General features: G+C 41.1%; 1 protein-coding gene across 1 annotated transcript; it reads right to left on the minus strand.

Moving 5' to 3' along the window:
- Nucleotides 1-638: 638 nt before the first annotated feature.
- On the minus strand, nucleotides 639-7840 carry LOC140741151 (tubulin alpha chain). Its single transcript, XM_073070980.1, has 4 exons — nucleotides 7711-7840; nucleotides 6271-6493; nucleotides 6032-6180; nucleotides 639-5944 (listed from the first exon to the last, which is right to left on the minus strand). Exons 1-4 carry the CDS (start codon nucleotides 7711-7713, stop codon nucleotides 4964-4966), a joined length of 1356 nt encoding a protein of 451 aa, XP_072927081.1. The 5' UTR covers nucleotides 7714-7840; the 3' UTR covers nucleotides 639-4963.
- Nucleotides 7841-19746: the final 11906 nt, after the last annotated feature.

Raw genomic sequence — 19746 nt, forward strand, 5'->3', positions numbered from 1 at the left:
CAATGACCTCATTGCATTACTGTGAGTTTTGATAGTATGGAGGTCTATGGTTCAAGTGCAGCAGGGTGGGAACAAGGCAGATTAGATGGGCTGAAGGGCCCCATTTCTGTGCTGTAGCTTCTACTGTACAGTGTGAGAATGTGTCAACAGCTGTTTCTAGATGTATAGTTGCAGTGTAACCTCTTCTATTGCCTATTATTGCATGAATCCTCAAGTATCTTATTTTCTCTTCCTCCCACCCCCCTACAGCAGACAAGTTCATTTCTTTCTCCACTCCCCCTGCCAAATTAAATCTAGGCATAGTGTTCATATTATGGGTGAACTTCCAGTTTGTCCTCAAATGGTTTAAATAATCAATTATAAATCAAGCCATTGCACTTAGTAATATCTGAAAACATGCCAGGTGGGTGAAGAGTAGGAATATTAAAATCAGTTTGGACTATAAATGATCATAGTCCAGGAGCAAAAGGTTTACTTTCAAGTAAAAAAATAATGATGCCCTGTCTACCCAGCCCAAATTCAATTAGTTATACATCACTGATGCATAATACCTAGAGTAAATTTGAGATCTCACTTCTACCCAAAACTACAATAAGGCAAAAATCAGTGAGAAACACAGCAAGACATCAATTGGGTAGTTCTTTTAAGCTCCTTTATTGCATCAGACATGGTTATGCATAGACACAAGCAAACATGATCACAGATCAAAGACAACCATAAAGATCATTACATACAGTGCCTTGAGAAAGTATTCAGCCCCCCCCCAACTATTTCACATTTTAGTCATTTTCCAAATCAAAATTGAAATAGGATTTGAGCAAATCAGTTTGCCCCTGCCAGCAAGCTTAAACTAGGAAGTTCATCTGGCAGTGTACTTTGGGTCTTTGTCCTTCTGAAAGGGGACAGCTTCTTTAAAGAGCCTTACCTCATACTAACCAACAGGTGGAGTATTCAAGGTCATTTTCAACATCACTGCTATGGGCGATAGTCCCCCTCCCCTCAAGGCAGCAACAATTATACCAGTGCTCAAGAATAATGCGAGCTGCCTTAATGACAGTAGCAGTCACATGCTTTGAGGTTGGTCATGACTAGACCGAACTCCTGCCTCAGGAAGGACCTGGACCCACTGCAATTTCCTTATCGCCACAATAGGACAAAAGGCAGATGCAATCTCAATGACTCTCAACCACCTACTTCTGGATGCTGTTAACACCATTATTCCTACAATCCTGATAGACAAGTTACAGAACCTGGGCCCCTGAGCCTCCCTCTGCAATTGGATCCTCTGCTTTCTTAACTGAAAGACCACAATCTGTATGGATTGGTGATATCCCCTCACTGACAATCAACATCAGTGGATCTCATGGATGCCCACTGTTCTACTCTCCATATCCATGGCTGCCGCTCAGCACAACTCCAATACCATCTAAAAAATTTGCTGATGATACAACCATTGTTAGGAGAATCTAAAATATACCAACTAGTGGTGACCAATCACCTTGCACTTGTAAGACAAAGGAACACATACCAATTCTCAGAGGGTTCAGAAATTGGGGAACTGAGCAGTTTCAAATTCCTGGGAGTCAAGATTTCTGATGGCCTAACTTCAACACAGCTATAAAGGCAATGTGGTTTTGTGAAAGACAAAGGTACAAAAAACTTGATATTGATATTGATATTAAGGGTACTTATCAAAATGTGCTATTCAATTGCAAAAAGATACAAGCATTTGATAAAGTACAGTAAGTTATTTGAATTACAGGAAACTAGATCTAGATTTGAAAGACCTTCACCTAATCAGAAATCTGTACTGGGAACAAACTGCTGCTGTAATAGAGGGAAAAGCAAGTCAGTTTACAAAAAATTGAGAGGCATTAGACAAGGGTGTGTTTTCTCCCCTGATTTGTTTAATGTGACAGTGAAGCAATATTACAAAAAAAGACATCTTGGGAATCAAAGTTGGCAGTGAGAACATCAATTTTGATATGCAGATGACACTTAATTGTAAGTACAGAGGACAAACTACAAAACTTAATTGATATAGTTGAAGGAAGTGCAAGAATGGGTGTATCAATTGCAAAAAGACTATGTATGGTGATATCCAAAAGGAGAATCCTATCTGCAAGCTGAGAACAAACAGGGAAGACAAGTACAGAACTTTTGCTACTTGGGAAGCTGGGTAACATCAAATGGCAGGTATCAAAAGAATAGGGATAGCAAAAGAGACCTTTACAAGAATGAAGAGTATACTAACCAACACTAAACTAGACATGACAACCTGCCTCAGTACTGAAATGTTACATTTATCCAGTTATGTTATATTATATACAGTTATGTATGTTATATGGCTCAGCATGTTGGACAATATCTAGTAACTGACAAATATCTAGTAACAAACAAATTGAAGCAGCAGGGATGTGGTTTGAGGATGCATAGACTATCATGGATAATGAATATCTAACAAGGATGTCATGAACAGAGCAAGCACAAAGAAAATGTACAATATCATGAAAAGGCAATGCAACTTCTTTGGGCATGCGATTAGGAAAGTGTTAGAATGCACGAAAGATTGAAGGGAAGGAAGCAAGAGGAAGGCAAAGACCAATGACGGAGACAGCAGCCAGAGAACTGGGAAATGAATAGATCCACTTGACCCAAAACAGGAGAGTGGGGGCCATGGCAGTCTAAGCTCAAACTGGGGCATGGCACCTGATGATAAAGGCAAGACAGCGACTATACTTCATTAGGAGTCTGGAGATTTGGTATGACAAAAACTTATATAACATGTACCATGAGAGCATTCTGAAACCTACTATTAAGGGACTAAATGACTACAGGCCTGTTGCTTTGACATCTGTGGTCATAAAGTCCTTTGAAAGACTAGTGTTGGCTCACCTGAAGGACATCATAGGCCCCCCTGCAGTTTGCTTATCGGGTAAATAGGTCAGTGGATGATGCTGTCAACATGGTACTACATTACATTCTACAACACCGACAACCCAGGAACTTCTGTGAGGGTCCTGTTTGTTGACTTCAGCTCAGTGTAACACCATCATCCCAGAAATCCTCCACTCCAAACTCACCCAGCTTACTGTCTCCCCCTCCATTTGTCAGTGGATCACAAGCCTCCTGACTGACAGGGTGCAGCAAGTGAGCCTGGGGAGCATCATCTCCAGCACCCAGTGCCCCCCAGGGAAGTGTGCTCTCCCCACTGCTCTTCTCCCTTTACACTAATGACTGCCCCTCACAGGATCCATCGGTTAGCTAAATACGCTCAAGACTGTGGAGATGACAGTGGACTTCAGAAGGAGCCCTCCAATACTCTCCCCACTCACTATACTCAACAGTATTGTGTCTGCTGTGGAGACCTTCAGATTTCTGGGCGTCATAATCTCCCAGGACCTGAAGTGGACACCCAACATGGACACTCTTGCTCAGCAGAGGTTGTACTTCCTACATCAACTCAGTAAGTACCACCTGCCTCAGGAGCTGCTGATTCAATTCTATTCAGGAATAATCCAGTCTGTTCTCTGTTCGTCCATCACTGTCTGGTTTGGATCAGCTACCAAACAAGACAGGAATAGACTCCAAAGAACCGTCAGGGCTGCAGAAAGGATTATTGGTGTGAAGCTGCCCTCGATCCAGGACTTGTATGCATCTAGAGTCAGGAAGCGAGCAAGCAGCATTATTGTAGACCCATCACACCCTGGACATCACCTGTTCCAACTCCTTCCTTCTGGTAGGCGCTTTAGATCACTGTAGGCCAGGACAAATAGGTACAAGAACAGTTTCTTTCTGTATGCCATCAGTCTTATGAACACTTGAATTTTAGTCTATTATAAATCAAGTCCACCTGTACATTCAATGAGGTGGACCTCATTGTATATAGTTTATGATTATTTGCACTATTGTTTTCGTCTGCTTTTAATTCTGTACAAAGCGCTCAGGGAAACCGGCATCAAATTCCCCGTACATGTCCTCATACTTAGTGATAATAAAGGATTCTGATATGCGAGTCTAGGGCTATTGCACAGGGTCATAAGTTTAGTCTGCTCCATCTGGGTCACTAGCCTACAAAGTACCCAGGTCATCTTCAAGGAGCGATGTCTCAGAAAGGCAATATCCATTATTAAGGACCCCCAGCACCCAGGGCATGTCTTTCTCACTGTTACCATCAGGTAGGAGATACAGGAGCATAAAGGCACACACTCAGTGATTCAGAAACAGCTTCTTCCCCTCTACCATCTGATTCCTATATGCACATTGAACCCATGAACACTACCTTATTTTAAAATGTATATTTGTTTTGCATGATTTTTAATCTATTAATTATACATACACTTTAATTGATTCACTTATTCATATTTTATTTCTTCTATACTATGTATTACACGGAACTGATGCCAAGTTTACAAACCTGATTCTGAGATCAAATGAAGAAAATCCATCATTCAGTAACCCACTCAGTCCTGACCTGAACCCTCTAGCAAGAACAAGATTGCTAACTACTGACACTTCTCAACTAAGCTGGCACACCTTGTGCAATTTTGCAAAGGGGTAAATCTTGCCCCATCACATTGTGCAAAGCTAATGGAGACTTACCCAAAGACTACTGGCTGTGAGCTGGTTCAGCTAAGTACTGAGCAAATCAGATAACTACTTTTGAACAGCTAACATTTTTGAATTTGTAGCTTTTCACTTCATGATTTTCTGGGCTCTGTGAAAGGAATGCAATTCATAAATAATTCTTAGTAAAATTGATAAAAATCCTTGGTGGTAAAACTCAATGTGAATAAAGGATTGGGAGTCGAATACTTTTAAGGCACTGTATTCTACAGTATAGTACCAAGATGGCACCATTTCTAACAACCTGGTTGTGTAACATCACTCAATAGCCAAACACTGGAATGAACCAAGCCCAGAGCTTAAGAACATGCTTTTGTGAATTGACAGTAATGTGAAGTTAATATTCTTCCCCTTCCTCTTCCCCTTCTCCTTCCACTGAATCAACACCCACTTCTTCATAATCCTTCTCCAGAGCAGCCATATCTTCACGAGCTTCTGAGAATTCTCCTTCCTCCATACCCTCACCAACATACCAATGAACAAAGGCACGCTTGGCATACATCAGATCAAACTTGTGGTCCAGGCGAGCCCAGGCTTCAGCAATAGCTGTGGTGTTGCTCAGCATGCACACGGCTCGCTGTACTTTAGCCAGGTCACCTCCAGGGACCACAGTGGGAGGCTGGTAGTTGATGCCAACCTTGAAACCAGTTGGACACCAATCCACAAACTGGATGCTACGTTTGGTTTTGATAGTAGCAATGGCTGCATTGACATCTTTTGGCACAACATCACCACGATAAAGGAGGCAGCAGGCCATGTACTTGCCATGGCGAGGGTCACATTTGACCATCTGGTTAGCTGGCTCAAAGCAAGCATTGGTGATCTCAGATACTGAAAGCTGCTCATGGTAGGCTTTCTCAGCAGAAATAACTGGGGCATAGGTGGCCAATGGGAAGTGGATACGGGGATATGGCACCAAGTTGGTCTGGAACTCTGTCAGATCAACATTCAGGGCACCATCAAAGCGGAGGGAGGCAGTGATGGAGGACACTATCTGGCTAATGAGGCGGTTCAGATTGGTGTAAGTGGGTCGCTCAATGTCAAGGTTTCTGCGGCAGATGTCATAGATGGCTTCATTGTCAACCATGAAAGCACAATCTGAGTGCTCCAGGGTGGTGTGGGTGGTTAGGATGGAATTGTAGGGCTCTACTACTGCTGTAGACACTTGGGGAGCTGGGTAGATGGAGAATTCAAGCTTGGATTTCTTGCCATAGTCAACTGACAGGCGCTCCATCAGCAAGGATGTAAAGCCAGAGCCAGTGCCACCACCGAAGCTGTGGAAGACCAGGAAGCCCTGGAGACCTGTGCATTGGTCAGCCTGTGGAAGACAAGGGCACATTTAGTCATCTGCATCCAAATACACTCCAGCACAAGCACATTTCCAGACATCAGCACAAATACCTACCAATTTGCGGATTCTGTCCAGAACCAGGTCAATGATCTCCTTGCCAATTGTGTAATGGCCACGGGCATAGTTATTGGCTGCATCTTCCTTCCCAGTAATGAGTTGCTCAGGATGGAAGAGCTGGCGGTAAGTACCAGTACGAACCTCATCTGCAGAGGAAGCAAGGTTTTTTTCAATCTCAGTCACGCATTATTATTATTAAATGAATAGGAATGATGGAATAAGCAAGCGGCACCTACCTATCACAGTTGGTTCCAGGTCTACAAACACAGCTCGGGGAACATGCTTTCCTGCTCCTGTCTCACTGAAGAATGTGTTGAAGGAATCATCTCCACCTCCAATGGTCTTGTCACTGGGCATTTGGCCATCAGGCTGGATGCCATGTTCCAAGCAGTACAGCTCCCAGCAGGCATTGCCAATCTGGACACCAGCCTGGCCAACGTGGATACTGATACACTCACGCTGTGGACAAAAACGGAAAGCAAACAATAAACAATTTAAGCTGCTGCAAGCGGTGCATGACTGGAAACAATCGTTTGCTGCAATTTCAGCAGCCCAATTTGGAAAATGTAAAATTCAAACATTTAATTCAAAATAAAAACAAAGTATCTGCATATTCCGAAAATCAAAACTAATTCTTCGCCCTGTGATTTTAAACTGGGATAAGCGCATCCTTACTAACGAACGGGCAAGGCGATGCACGCGCTCGCAGGAATAAACGCGTCGAAACAAAGGACGGTGGGAGGTGTAGTTCAACAGCGCCTCCCAACGACGCACTCGTGTCTGAAAAGACTGCCTTGCCCAGAGTCCTTTGCGCAATGCGGCAACAATATGCCAGAGGTATCCGCCATTTTACACCCAGGCTCTTTGCCGCTAGTCTTTTCTAACTAGAAAAAAGATTCCTGCAAACACTTGCTAGGTGGAAATGCAACAGTCACCATAGTGCTGAGCGAAACAGTGCGGCTGAAGCCGATTGAGAACTGTGCCGCCAGGGTAGAGCAAAATTTAACCACGCCACGGCGATAAACAGCAATCATACACGCGGGATGATTTCAAAAGGGGGATTCGGACTGTGGAAAACAATTCCGATCACGTCCAGCCATCATCCTCCTAACTACTTGGTACTTCAGACGAAGAGGGGTTTTACACGACATAGTCACCCACTCCCGCGCTTTTGCTCAGGCAAGTAAACGTTGGTAAGGTTTCTGGCGCGTTCTAAACACGTACGGCTGGCGAATCCCGCCCAGATTTGAGGGGGGGAAAAACTCACTTCCAGAGGGGTTTAGCTTCCTTTCAAAAGGGAGTGTTCCTACCCTCCCAACCAGCATCACAATGTCTGCTACCTGCATGGTATTACATACGGTAATACCACGCGGGAGGCCAAGGAGACTTCACACGAGGATATAATTGCAAACAAAGAACACATCTGCATTTTGGCAAGATTATTGTCTTAAGAATTAAGAAACGAAATAGCTGGCGTAAGAGGTTTTTTAACAATTATAATAATCAATTTCAGCTAAAACTTAATACTACAATCATATTTTTATACAAGGTAGGTAAATTTCAACCCCAAATTTAGTGCAATGTTGATAATCGAATTTGGATAATCAAATATTATTACTTCAGTAGTATGACTACAAATCTAGTCTTAACTAAAGTAGATTTTAAGCAATACTTACCATATTTTTCAAATTATATTAGCTATGAAGATGAACCTACAAAAAAAAAGTGACTTGTTACTTTGCTCGACAGTAACGAGTCGATATAAGTAACCGAATGAGAGAGCTAGCGGCGGCTATGTCACTTTTATATTCGAGGAGGCGGGCCCACGCGCGATTCTTTCTTGCTATTAGCTACGAGGAAGATGCGAGGCGGGAGATGATGTAAGCTAAAGTTTGATTGGGTAAGTGTCCCTATTCTGAAACACGTCAGCTTTTAACGGTTCGAATCCCGCTAAGGAGGTGCCGCGCGGAAAAAAAAATCTGCTGCAGAATGTGCTAGAAAAGGGGGCGAGTACTTCCTTTGCGTATCGTTTGAACAAATGGTGAGATTTAGAGTAGAATCTTTTTTTATTTCCCATTATAGTCCTGCTCTTCGAACATAATTGTAATCCTGTATAACCTCTTTATGTTGATTCAGGGATGAAAACTTGAGGAAAGATACTAATCAGTTACTAATTCAGGTAGTTAAGAGAATCACTTCTTTGCTGAAGGATGAAAGGGAAAATAAGCTTAAGTGCCACAGGTAGATTTAATGTATGAACATATTAAATAATGAAATCCCTCTCTGCAGTTATCTGCATTATGGGCGTGGATGAGCGAAACTGCAGAATGCGAGCTATGAGAAAAGCAATTTGACCGAGCCCGCAGTTGTTGCAGAATTTACTTCACACCCCTATCACGTATTCTGACTCATTTTTAAAGAATGTCAAAAAGAACTGACACTTCGCCGTCTATTTGCAATTAAATTCTCGCTCTAAATCATTGTAATTTTACGTCTGTATTTGCTGCAGAACAAAACTTGCTAAATTGAAAATGTTTCTAAATCCACAACGCTGCGAGATTTTAGTGTAGGTTACATAAAAATGGAGGTATGGGATGAAAAACTGCGCGCTTTCCTTGTCTTCCTTTAACAAAGAGTAGACTTTATTGTTGAGTTAATAAGGCACCGTTGTGTATTAGCCTTTTGGTTCAGTGGTAGCAACATCGATTCTGAATCTGAGATTTCGGATCCCAGAACCATTGTAAAGATTTAAAGACGGAATCTCGAAAACCTCGAACTATAAAATTATATAGATGAAGGAAACAACTAACCGTCAATTATTAAAGTAACCTTTTTGGATTGTATCTAAGAATCCTGAAGATCTATTTCCCGTGAAGATTATTTGATACTTATGTACAGCTTATCGTTAGTCCACTGTACAAGTATACATCGTGGCATATATATGAAGTTTTGTTTTATTGTATCTTATTCCTTGCATGTTGGGATCATAAGAGATGCCTTGAAACTCCATTGGAGTATCACAGTGCGGCTTTTGGGCAAAAAAATTCGTGCCCTACAAATTGGTTAAGAGCTGTATGAGAAAGAAATAGGATTGTGAACGAAGGAAATGCAGCAGACAATCTCTGTCGGTGCTTTCGCTAAGATACATCACACTAAGTTGCTTCAGAGGATGGACGATAGTGCTCAATAGAAATACTGTACATTGAATTTCAAATTAGCTCCATTCTTGCACCTGCTTTTTCTCAAAAATATATTTTTGCTCATAACATTTATAGATGTATAATACAATAAATGAAATATTTATCATTCATAGTGCAACATATTTTTTATGTCCAGCACAAGGCATTTAGGATGTTTTCTCTACTTACATGCAATGTTAATTTGACACTATTTAATAGGACATTATTTCCCTTACAGGCATTTCAATACAATCAACAAAAGGATTTCAGCCCCTTAATTTACAATGATGGGAGGACCCCAAGCTGTTAGTATTCTGCTTGGCCCCTCTATGGCAGCTGCACACATTTCAACATATTTCTCAGTGCAATATCTTGTATTTGGGAATGAGATGGTCTGTGACATTCAGTCAAGGGCATTTCCTTGCAATGCAAAGGCAGCAGGTTTCAGCCAGACCCAAAGGCATCTTTCACTGAGTTGATAATCTTTCAGCAGCAGCAGCTGGTGTTTGTCTTACTGTCCTTTAGTGTTATGCAGCTGTTTGGGACAATAAAGACCTTTGCATCCCTTTCCAGACCTCTGCAAATGTGCATTTCAGAAGGAGATGGATGATGGTGTCACTCTCATTGGTGCCACCTTAAAGGCAGTGTATAATAGGGAGTTGTGGAAAATGGGGAGTGGCTTTCTCACCATTATCTAAGTAAGACCTTAATGCTTATTTGTGAATTCTAATGATATGGCATTCTGCCATATGATTTTGGCAGTGTGCTCAGGGCACTCTCTGACAGGATTCACTATTTCCTCTCTCCTGTGAAGCATTGAGGACATTTCATGCAGAACATTATCTGGATGACTTGTGATGAGTGTTTTACTGCAGAAACCTCTCAGATGATGTAGTATGGTCCAATTGAGTGAAACCCTCTACAGTAATGCAGCTTCTGGTCAAAGCTTCTACAAATATGTAAGGAGAAACGATTGGCAGAAGTTAATGAGTCCCAGACAGAAGAGAAAATACACAGGAAGTCAAAGTTCAAAGTACATATACATCACCATATACTGCCTGAAGATTTGTTTTCTGGCAGTCATTCACAGTCAATACAAAGAAAACAATAGAATTGATGAAGAACTACTCACAAACAAAGACAACAAACAACCAGTGTGCAAAAGACAAGTTGAGCAAATATAAAAGAAGAACAAAATAAGAATAATAGATAAATAAGTATCAAATAATATTGAGACCATGAATTATGGAATCCTTGAAAGCGAGACTGTAGGTTGTAGAATCAGTTCAGTGTTGGAGTGAGTGAAGTCATCCACTGTGGTTCAGGGGTAATAATGCGATAGGTCTCTACTTATGGAGTAATACTGAGTGGCGTGTTTATGCACGGGGGGGGGGAGGCCAAAAGTCAAAGGTAAATTTGTTATCAAAGTACATATATGTCACCATATATCCTACCTTGAAATTTATATTTGCAGGTGTTTACAGGAAAATAAATACAATAGAATTTATGAAAAACTATACATAAACAAAGACAAATAACTAATTGCAAAAGAAGAAAAATAAAGCAAATAATAAAAAAAGTAAATAAGTAATACTGAGAACATGAGTTGTAGAGTACTTGAAAATAAATCAATAGGCTGAGGAGTCAGTTCAGAGTTGAGGTGAGTGACATTATCCGCTCTGGTTCAGGAGCCTGATAGTTATAGGGTAATAAATGTTCCTGTAGCTGTAGTATCTGACCTGAGGCTCCTGTATCACCTCTTTGATGGCAGCAGCAAAAAGCGATAATGGCCTGGATGGTGGCAGACTTTGATGATAGATGCTGCTTTCCTGCGACAACATTCCTTGTAGATGTGCTCAGTGGTGGGGAGAGCTTTACCTGTGATGGTCTGAGATGTATGTACTACCTTTTGAAGGCTTCTCCATTTAAGAGTATTGGTGTTTCCATACCAGGCCATGGTGCAACCAGTCAGTATACTTTTCACCGTGCAACTATAGAAGTTCGTCAAAGTTTTAGATGGCATGCCAAATCTTTACAAACTTCTAAGAAAGTAGAGGCACTGCCTTGCCATTCTTTGTAATGACACTTATGTGCTGGATCTAGGACAGATCCATTGAAATAAATCAAAATGGTATGTTGCCTCCCTGGTGCCAGGATCAGGGATGTCTCCGATCGGGTCTGTGACATTCTCAAAGGTGAGGGTAAGCAGCCTAAACTCTTGGTACATATTGGCAGCAAGGATATAGATAGACAAGATAAGGAGGTCCTAAAGGGAGATTTAGGGAGCTCAGTGGAAAGTTGAGAAACAGGACATCCAGGGTAGCAGTCACTGGATTGCTGCCTGTGCTACATGTTAGTGAGGGTAAGAATAGGATGATTTGGCAGGTGAATGTGTGGCTGATGAACTGGTGCAGAGGGCAGGGGTTCAGATGTATGGATTATTGAGATCTCTTCTGGGGAAGGTACAACCCGTACAAAAGAGACAGGTTACACATGAACCTGAGGGGGGACCAATATCCTTGTGGGCAGGTTGGCTCTGATTGTTCGGGTGGGTTTAAACTAATTTGGCAGGAGGATGGGAACCAGAGAGATGGTGCTGAAAGTGAGGCAATGATAATCAAATTCACCCCTAAAATTTGAGTAGGAGATGCTAAAGTCAGTTGTATCAGTATTATAGTGGAGTAAAGGGAATTACAGAAGCTTGAGAGAGGAGTTGACCAGAACACTGGCAGGGATGATGGCAGAGCAGCAATAGTTGGAATTTCTGAAAGCAATTTGGAAGGCACAGGATATATATATCCCAAAGAGGAATAAGTATTGTAAAGGAAAGATGACAAGAAAAGTCAAAGCCAATATAAAAGCCAAAGAGAGGGCATATAATGGAGCAAAAATTAGTGAGAAGTTAGAAGATTGGGAAGCTTTTAAAACCCAACAGAAGGCAACTAGAAAAGTCATGAAGAATGTAAAGATGGAACACACAAGTAAGCTAGCCAATAATATTAAAGAGGATATCAAAAGTTTCTTCAGCTACATAAAGTATAAAAGAGAGGCGAGAGTGGATATTGAACTGCTGGAAAATGATGCTGGGGAGGTAGTAATGGTGGGACAAGGAAATGGTGGACAAACTGATTAAATATTTTGCATCAGTCTTCACTGTGAAAGACACTAGCAGTGCGGTGGAAATTCCGGGTGTCAGGAATTATGAAGTGTGTGAAGTTAACATTGCTAGGGATAAGGTTCTTGGGAAACTACAAGGTCTGAGGGTAGGTAAGTCACCTGGACCAGACAGGGTACACTCCAGGGTTCTGAAAGAGGCGGCTGAAGAGATTGTGGAGGCATTAGTGATCTTTAAATATACATCTTCAAGAATCACTGGATTCTGGAATAGTTCCAGAAGAATGGAAAAGTGCAAGTGTCACTCCATTTTTCAAGAAGGGAGAGAGACAGAAGAAAGGAAATTATAGGCCAGTTAGTCTGATCTCAGAAGTTGGGAAAATGTTGGAGCTGATTGTTAAGGACGTGGTTTTGGGGTACTTGGAGACACATGATAAAGTACGCCGTAGTCAACATGGTTTCCTCAAGGGGAAATCTTGCCTGACAAATCCGTTGGAATTCTTTGAAGAAATGGCAAACAGGATAGACAAATTGATTCATGTTGTGTACTTGGATTTTCAGAAGGCCTTTAACAAGGTGTCACACATGAAGCTGCTTAACAAGTTAATAGCCCATGGTATTACAGGAAAGGTACTAGCATGGATTGGCTGATTGGCAGGAGGCAAAGAGTAGGAATAAAGGGAGTCTTTTTTGGTTGGCTGCTAGTGACTAACTGTTCCACAGGGGTTTGTGTTGGAACAGACTCTTTTTACATGAAATGTCAATGATTTGAATGGTGGAATTGATGGCTTTGTTGCAAAGTTTGCAGAAAATACGAAGTTAGGTGGATGGGCAGGTAGTGTTGAGGAAGCAGAGAGGCTGCAGAAGGACTTAGACAGATTAAGAGAATGGGCAAAGAAATGGCAAATGGAATACAGTGTCGGGAAGTGTACAGTCATGCACTTTGGTAGAAGAAATGAAAGGATTGACTATTTTCTAAATGGAGAGAAAATACAAAAAATCTGAGCCGCAATGGGTTGAGTCTGTAGTGAAGAAGGCAAATGCGATGTGAGGACTAGAATATAAAAGCAAGGCATAATGTTGAGACTTTATAAAGCACTGGTGAGGCCTCACTTGGAGTATTGTGAGCAGTTTTGGGCCCCTTATCTCAGAAAGGATGTGCTGAAACTGGAGAGGGTTCAAAGGAGGTTCACGAGAATGATTCCAGGATTGAACGGCTTGTCATATGAAGAGTGTTTGATGGCTCTGGGCTTGTATTCACTGGAATTCAGAAGAATGAAGGGTGACCTCATTGAAACCTACTGAATGTTGAAAGGCCTTGACAGAGTGGATGTTGAGAGGATGTTTTCTATGGTGGGGGAGTGTCAGACCAAAGGACACAGCCTCAGAATAGAGGGGCGTCCTTTTAGAACAGAGATGAGGAAGAATTTCTTTAGGCAGAGAGTGATGAATCTGTGGAATTTGTCGTCACAGCTGTGGAGGCCAAATCTTATGCATATTAAAAGCAGAAGTTGATAGATTCTTGATTGGTTAGGACATGAAGGGATACAGGGGGAAGGCAGTAGATTGGGGTTGAGAGGAGAAATGACTGAGCAGACTCAATATCCAAATGGCCTAATTCTGCTTCTATATCTTATGGTCTTATAAATGATAACACCGAAAAATTTAAAGTTACTGACCTTCTCCATCTCTGATCCCCTCATGAGATGGTCATTGAGGTAGGTTACCCTGTTCTTCTTGGGCACCGGTATGATTGAAGCTGGTGGATACCTTAGACTGGGGAAGCGAGAGGTTAAAGATATCAGTAAACAGTCCAGCCAGTTGATTAGCATAGGTATTCAATGCTCGACTAGGTACACCATCTGTGCCAGATGCTTTCTGTGAGTTCACCCTTCTGAAGGACGCTCTCATATCAGCCTAAGAGACTGAAGTCACGGGGTCATTGGGAGCTGTGAATGTCATGGGCCCGATCGGAGACGTCCCTGACCCTGGCACTGGGGGGGGGAACATATCATCCAGGTCTATTGTGTCCACAGAATCTCATGCTTACTTCTCTAACTACGGAATCCCTTATCACTACTGCAGTCCTCTTCTCTCCCTCATCCTTTCTGAGCCACAGTGCCAGACTCGGTGCCAGAGACACGGTCGATGTAGGTTGGGTAGTTGGTCCCCAGTAGGTCGTCCCCCTCAACAGTATACTTATTATTGAGGGTGATGGCCAAAGGGGTACTCTGTACTTGCTGCCCATTTCTCTTCCCTCTTCTGACCATTGTTCTGTTGGTCAAAGTGAGCAGAAGATGCGGTGATCTCACCTGGGAGTGAAACCTTGTTATCACTTACGTCACTTGGTTTTACTTTGTAGGGACGTGATAGCACTCAAGCCATGCCACAGCTGTCGAGCATGCTTCAGTGATTCAAGTTTGATCTAGAATTGCCACTTCGTATGTGAGTTGGCTTTCCAGAGGTCTTACCTCTTGTACGTTACTTAGTTGTCAGCCTGAATGCCACCAATCTAGCCCTCAGCAGATTGCGAATCTCTTGGTTCATTCAAGACTTCTGGTTGGAGAAGGGTCTGAATGATTTTGTGAGGACACACTCTTCCATGAGTGCCTTTGTAAAGTTTGTGACAGCCGTGATGTATTCATTCAGATCCTCTGATGAATCTTTGAATCTGGCCCAGTCCACTGATTCGAAGCATTCCAGAGCCATTCCTCTACCTCTCACCACGCCTCTTTGTTGTCCATACATCTGGTATCTTCAAAGGTCCATTTATCAAAGCATGTATCTACACATAACACTGAAATTTGTCTTCTCCAGATAACCACGAAACAAAGAAAGAACATGAAAGACATTTAGAGAAAAACATCAAACCCTCTTCACACACACAAAAAGGACAGCATCCCGATCATCAATCCCCAAACCCCCACACACACACAAAATGGAACAGAAACATCGACCTCCAAAAAACAACTCCTCCGCAGCACAAAAAAACTTAACAGAATTTTCTTGCTCTTTAGCCTGTGATAGATATTCTCTCCGGGGCCAGAGGGGTTTTATGTTTTGCCAAGCTCGCTTTCTAAGCACACCAGCTGCCACTTGCCAAGTTCAAACAGATATAAGTAAACTTCCAACTAACGTTTTTTAGCCCCTGGTTGTAAACAGGAGCCAGTCTTCAGTTCTTAAAGTGTAAATGTCAAGCAGTAATCTGTATGAAGTTAAAACAAAGCGCTTTAAGCCAACAAGCTCTGTTATATAGCGGATACTCAAGTCTGTGAGAAGTAAGATATAGCTCACTGCACCTGGTTTATTGCTGCTAGAGAGGTGCAGTACAAGACAATGGGGTATTTAATTTAGTTTGTTTCAAAACAGAAAACGTTGACTAAGTTGCTTGATTCAAGAAAGCTTTCAGAACAGATGGATATTATAATTTAGCATATCAAATAACTAATGCATTTATACAAACGGTACTTGGGAGTTTTATTTATTCAGAGAAGTTAGTTTTACAGTATTAATTATAGTTAGCTGAGATCTGTGTGAAGTCATCCAAGTGGCAAAAAAGTATACATGTAGAGAGCAGTTGAAGCTTATTAGGAATGGGGTAAGGAAAATCAATATGCATGAAAGAAACATGGCGAACTAGAATCCTTCCATCTGGCTTTGATTTCTGCAACAGACAATTTTGTTTGTCTACATAGTTATGTCTTTTTAGTTTACATGAATTGTTCCTTTTTTTGAAATTCCTTTGTGTTTCAGAAATGGTTTATAATTTGGAAATGTTTAAGATAGAAATCCACTAAATTTTGAATGTGTTTTAAGAATGTTGTTTGGATTTAAACATGTATCACTAAAAATAAATTAACTGTGTTTTAAACTACTTTGTCAGTTGGAAGTATTTTCTCCTTCGTAGGGAGAGGGGACTCACTGCTTGAATAGTGAGCATTGGCAGCTAAACTCAGCATGGAGAATAGACAGGGAAGTGAACTAGTCTTTGAAGTTTAGGTGATTACTGTATAATCTCCCTATAGTGAGAGTACTCATGACTATTTATATCTGAAAGGGCTTGTGGTCTTTCTTTGAGTTCAGAACTTCACGGTCAGCAAACTGAATACCATCAGCAACCTCTGCTTGTATGGCAGAAGGAGGACAGCCAGATGACCAGATTTCCCAAAATGGAGTCTAGAGATGGAATGATAGGCATTCCTGATCATGGTGTACAGGGATCAAGTGTGTTGGGACCCCTGGTGCTACAGGTGGAATGTTGATGATAATTGGGCAGAGGTTTCTTCAAGCAAGCCAATTCAAGGTCTATGGCAATTATGTGAAAGGTGTCAGGGTAGGCTGATTCTTGTTTGCTAATCCCAGCACGGAGTACAGTGGATTCAGGTTAATTGGGACACATCTGGTCCAATTAAGTGTATATCCAAATTAGCTGAAGTTTCATGGAAATAGTTAAAAAGATATTAAAAAGTCAAACTTTCTCCATAATCACTCAAAGAGTTGAACTGCACGTGCATGTAACGAGAGCTGTGTAACTCATCTCCTTCTACCTTAGGCCACAAACTTATCAATCACCCCTGCTGTGGACCACTTCTAGAGGTCCAAGATGCCGACTTCCACAAAGAAGGGATCCGTATGCTCCACGACCGCTGGACTAAGTGTGTAAATGTAGGAGGGGGACAATGTTGAAAAATAAATGTGCTAGGTTTTCTAAAATTGACTCCGTCTATCTTAGGCCACGAACCTATCAATCACCCCTCGTATTTACAAACTGTCTACTCAAGTAGTATAGTGCCTTATGGCCATGCAAGAGCATGCGACTGACACTAGTTAAAAACAGTTCAGCAATAGTCTCCTGCTCCAGTTAAGCAGCACGGTGCTCCAAATAAACAAAGGGAATCCCAAAAGCAAACACGAGGAAATCTGCAGATGCTGGAAATTCAAACAACAACACACACAAAATGCTGGTGGAACACAGCAGGCCAGGCAGCGTCTGTAGGGAGAAGCACTGTCGACGTTTCGGGCCGAGACTCTTCGTCAGGACCTGAATCTTGGCCCGAAATGTGTTTCTCCCTATAGATGCTGCCTGGTCTGCTGTGTTCCACCAGCATTTTGTGTGTGTTGAAAGGGAATCTCAGCTATTTTCTTGATTAGTTTTTGTCCTTTAAGAGTTGTTCCAAATAAGCGGCTGCCACGATTAACTGATCGCCCAATTAACCAAAATCTACTGTATGTTGAATACTTGCTTAACATCTGCCTTTAGTGGTATGTAAACTGCAGTCAGGCTTACGGAGAGGAGAACTGTCTCAGTAAGTATAATGGATGGCATTTAAACATTAGATGTTCCAGGTTGGGAGAACAAGAGTGTGGGAAGACCGGTATGTCTGAGCATCACAAAATGTTCATCATGAAACAAAAATCCTCATCTTTTGCCTTCCTTGAATGTTCTGCAGGTCATTCATTCAGTAGATCAACAACCCCTCAGGCGTGATCACTTTATTCAGTGTGTCTTGAGTGAACCATGTCTCAGTGAAACAGAACACAGCAATTCCTCATTTCCCTTTGATACAGTGATCTTACCCTTGGGCCCTCTGTCTTGTTCTCCAGTGACTGTACATTAGCTGACAAGATTCTGGGTAGAGGAAGTTTTACACTCTGATGCTTAAGTCTTGCTTGAAGTCCTCCCTGCAAAGAAATTGAACAAGTAAGTTGTATCTGTATGAAAACAAAAAAAAAGTCTCCTGGAAACTGAACTGGGAGCCGAAAGAAATTAGCATTAACAAAATGTATTGGGAGTAATTGATGGCAGTAAAATGGAGGGCAATTTAATTCCCCATTAAAGCCAATAAGAAATTTACATGTTTCAATTAATTTGGATAATAGTTGCCTGCCTAGGGTATCAAGAAGCAATACAGGACTTCATCCAGTGGGCATAAAATCTTCAGAACTTTCTACCTCAGGACTGTGGAGTCTCAGTATAAAGAGGGATTAAGGGATTTGTGGATTTTAAAGGAATCAAGGGTTAGTGCAGGAAAGACTGAGTTGAAAGATTAGCCATGGTCATGTTGAATGGCAGGGCAGGTGCATGAAATTGAATGGCATACTCCTGCTTCTATTTTTTATGTTCTTAAAACTGATTATTTTGCAACATAGATGACAGATGGGATCTCAGTACAAGTGACAGTTGGTGTTGACAAACCCAAGATCAGTGTGCAGTGTGATGCAGCCACACACAAAGGTAGTCATCAGGTTAATGGCGTGTTGGGAACAGTTTTCCTCTTTGGAGCTTTGTATGTACATCACATTGTCTCTGCTATAGATAATATATTTTGGTCCTTCACAATAAGTGGAAGACAGTTCAGGTGACTGCTGCAGCACAGAAGTCTGGTATGAACCACACTTAAACCATGTACCAAAAAGATCAGAACGAACTAATTCTAAAATATTAACATTGGTTGACAAAATCAAAGCAATTGATAAGATTTATTCAGTGACTCCCAGCAAAAAACTTTATAAAGAAAGAGTGGAACTTCAAATGGAGCATAGCTTGTTATTATCCTCTTCGATTGAAAATCAGTTAATTAAATCTAGAACCCAGTTTTATGTATATGGAGATAAGTCTGGTAAATTATTGGCTAATCAATTGAAAACTGCTTCGATTAAACGACAGATTACTAGGATTCGTAAACAAGATGGCACTCTGACGATCGACCATAAAGAGATAAATAAAGCCTTTCAAGATTTTTATAATTCCTTATATCAGTCAGAATTTGCTGAGGATTCTTCTATAATAGATGAATTTTTAAGGAAATTGAATATTCCAAAATTAACAGTAGAGGATAGTGTATTCTTAGATACACCTATCACGGAAACTGAAATAAAAAAGGCTATTTTTTCAGTGAATTCCGGTAAAGCTTCTGGTCCAGATGGTTATTCTGCAGAATTTTTAAAATCTTTTTCTTCTATACTTTCTCCTTGGCTTTGTAAAATTTTTAAAGATGTGTTAATTATAGGTAAATTGCCACAATCTTTTTATGAAGCTTCTATTTCTTTAATTCTTAAAAAAGATAAAGACCCTATTGAATGTGCATCCTATCGGCCTATATCCTTGCTGAATACAGATTTTAAGATTTTTAGTAAAATTTTGGCTACTAGATTAGAAAATATACTACCTCGAATCATTTCTGAAGATCAGACTGGATTTATTAAAAATCGTTATTCATCTTTTAACATTAGAAAATTAATTAACATTATTTATACTCCTTCATCCAAAATACCAGAATGTGTCATTTCTTTAGATGCTGAAAAAGCATTTGATAGAGTTGAATGGCCATATTTATTTAATACAATGCAGCATTTTAATTTTAGTTCAAAATTTATATCATGGATTAAGTTAATATACTATAAACCCTTGGCTTCGGT

This window comes from Hemitrygon akajei, chromosome 18 (genome assembly GCF_048418815.1).
Source record: "Hemitrygon akajei chromosome 18, sHemAka1.3, whole genome shotgun sequence".
NCBI lineage: Eukaryota > Metazoa > Chordata > Chondrichthyes > Myliobatiformes > Dasyatidae > Hemitrygon > Hemitrygon akajei.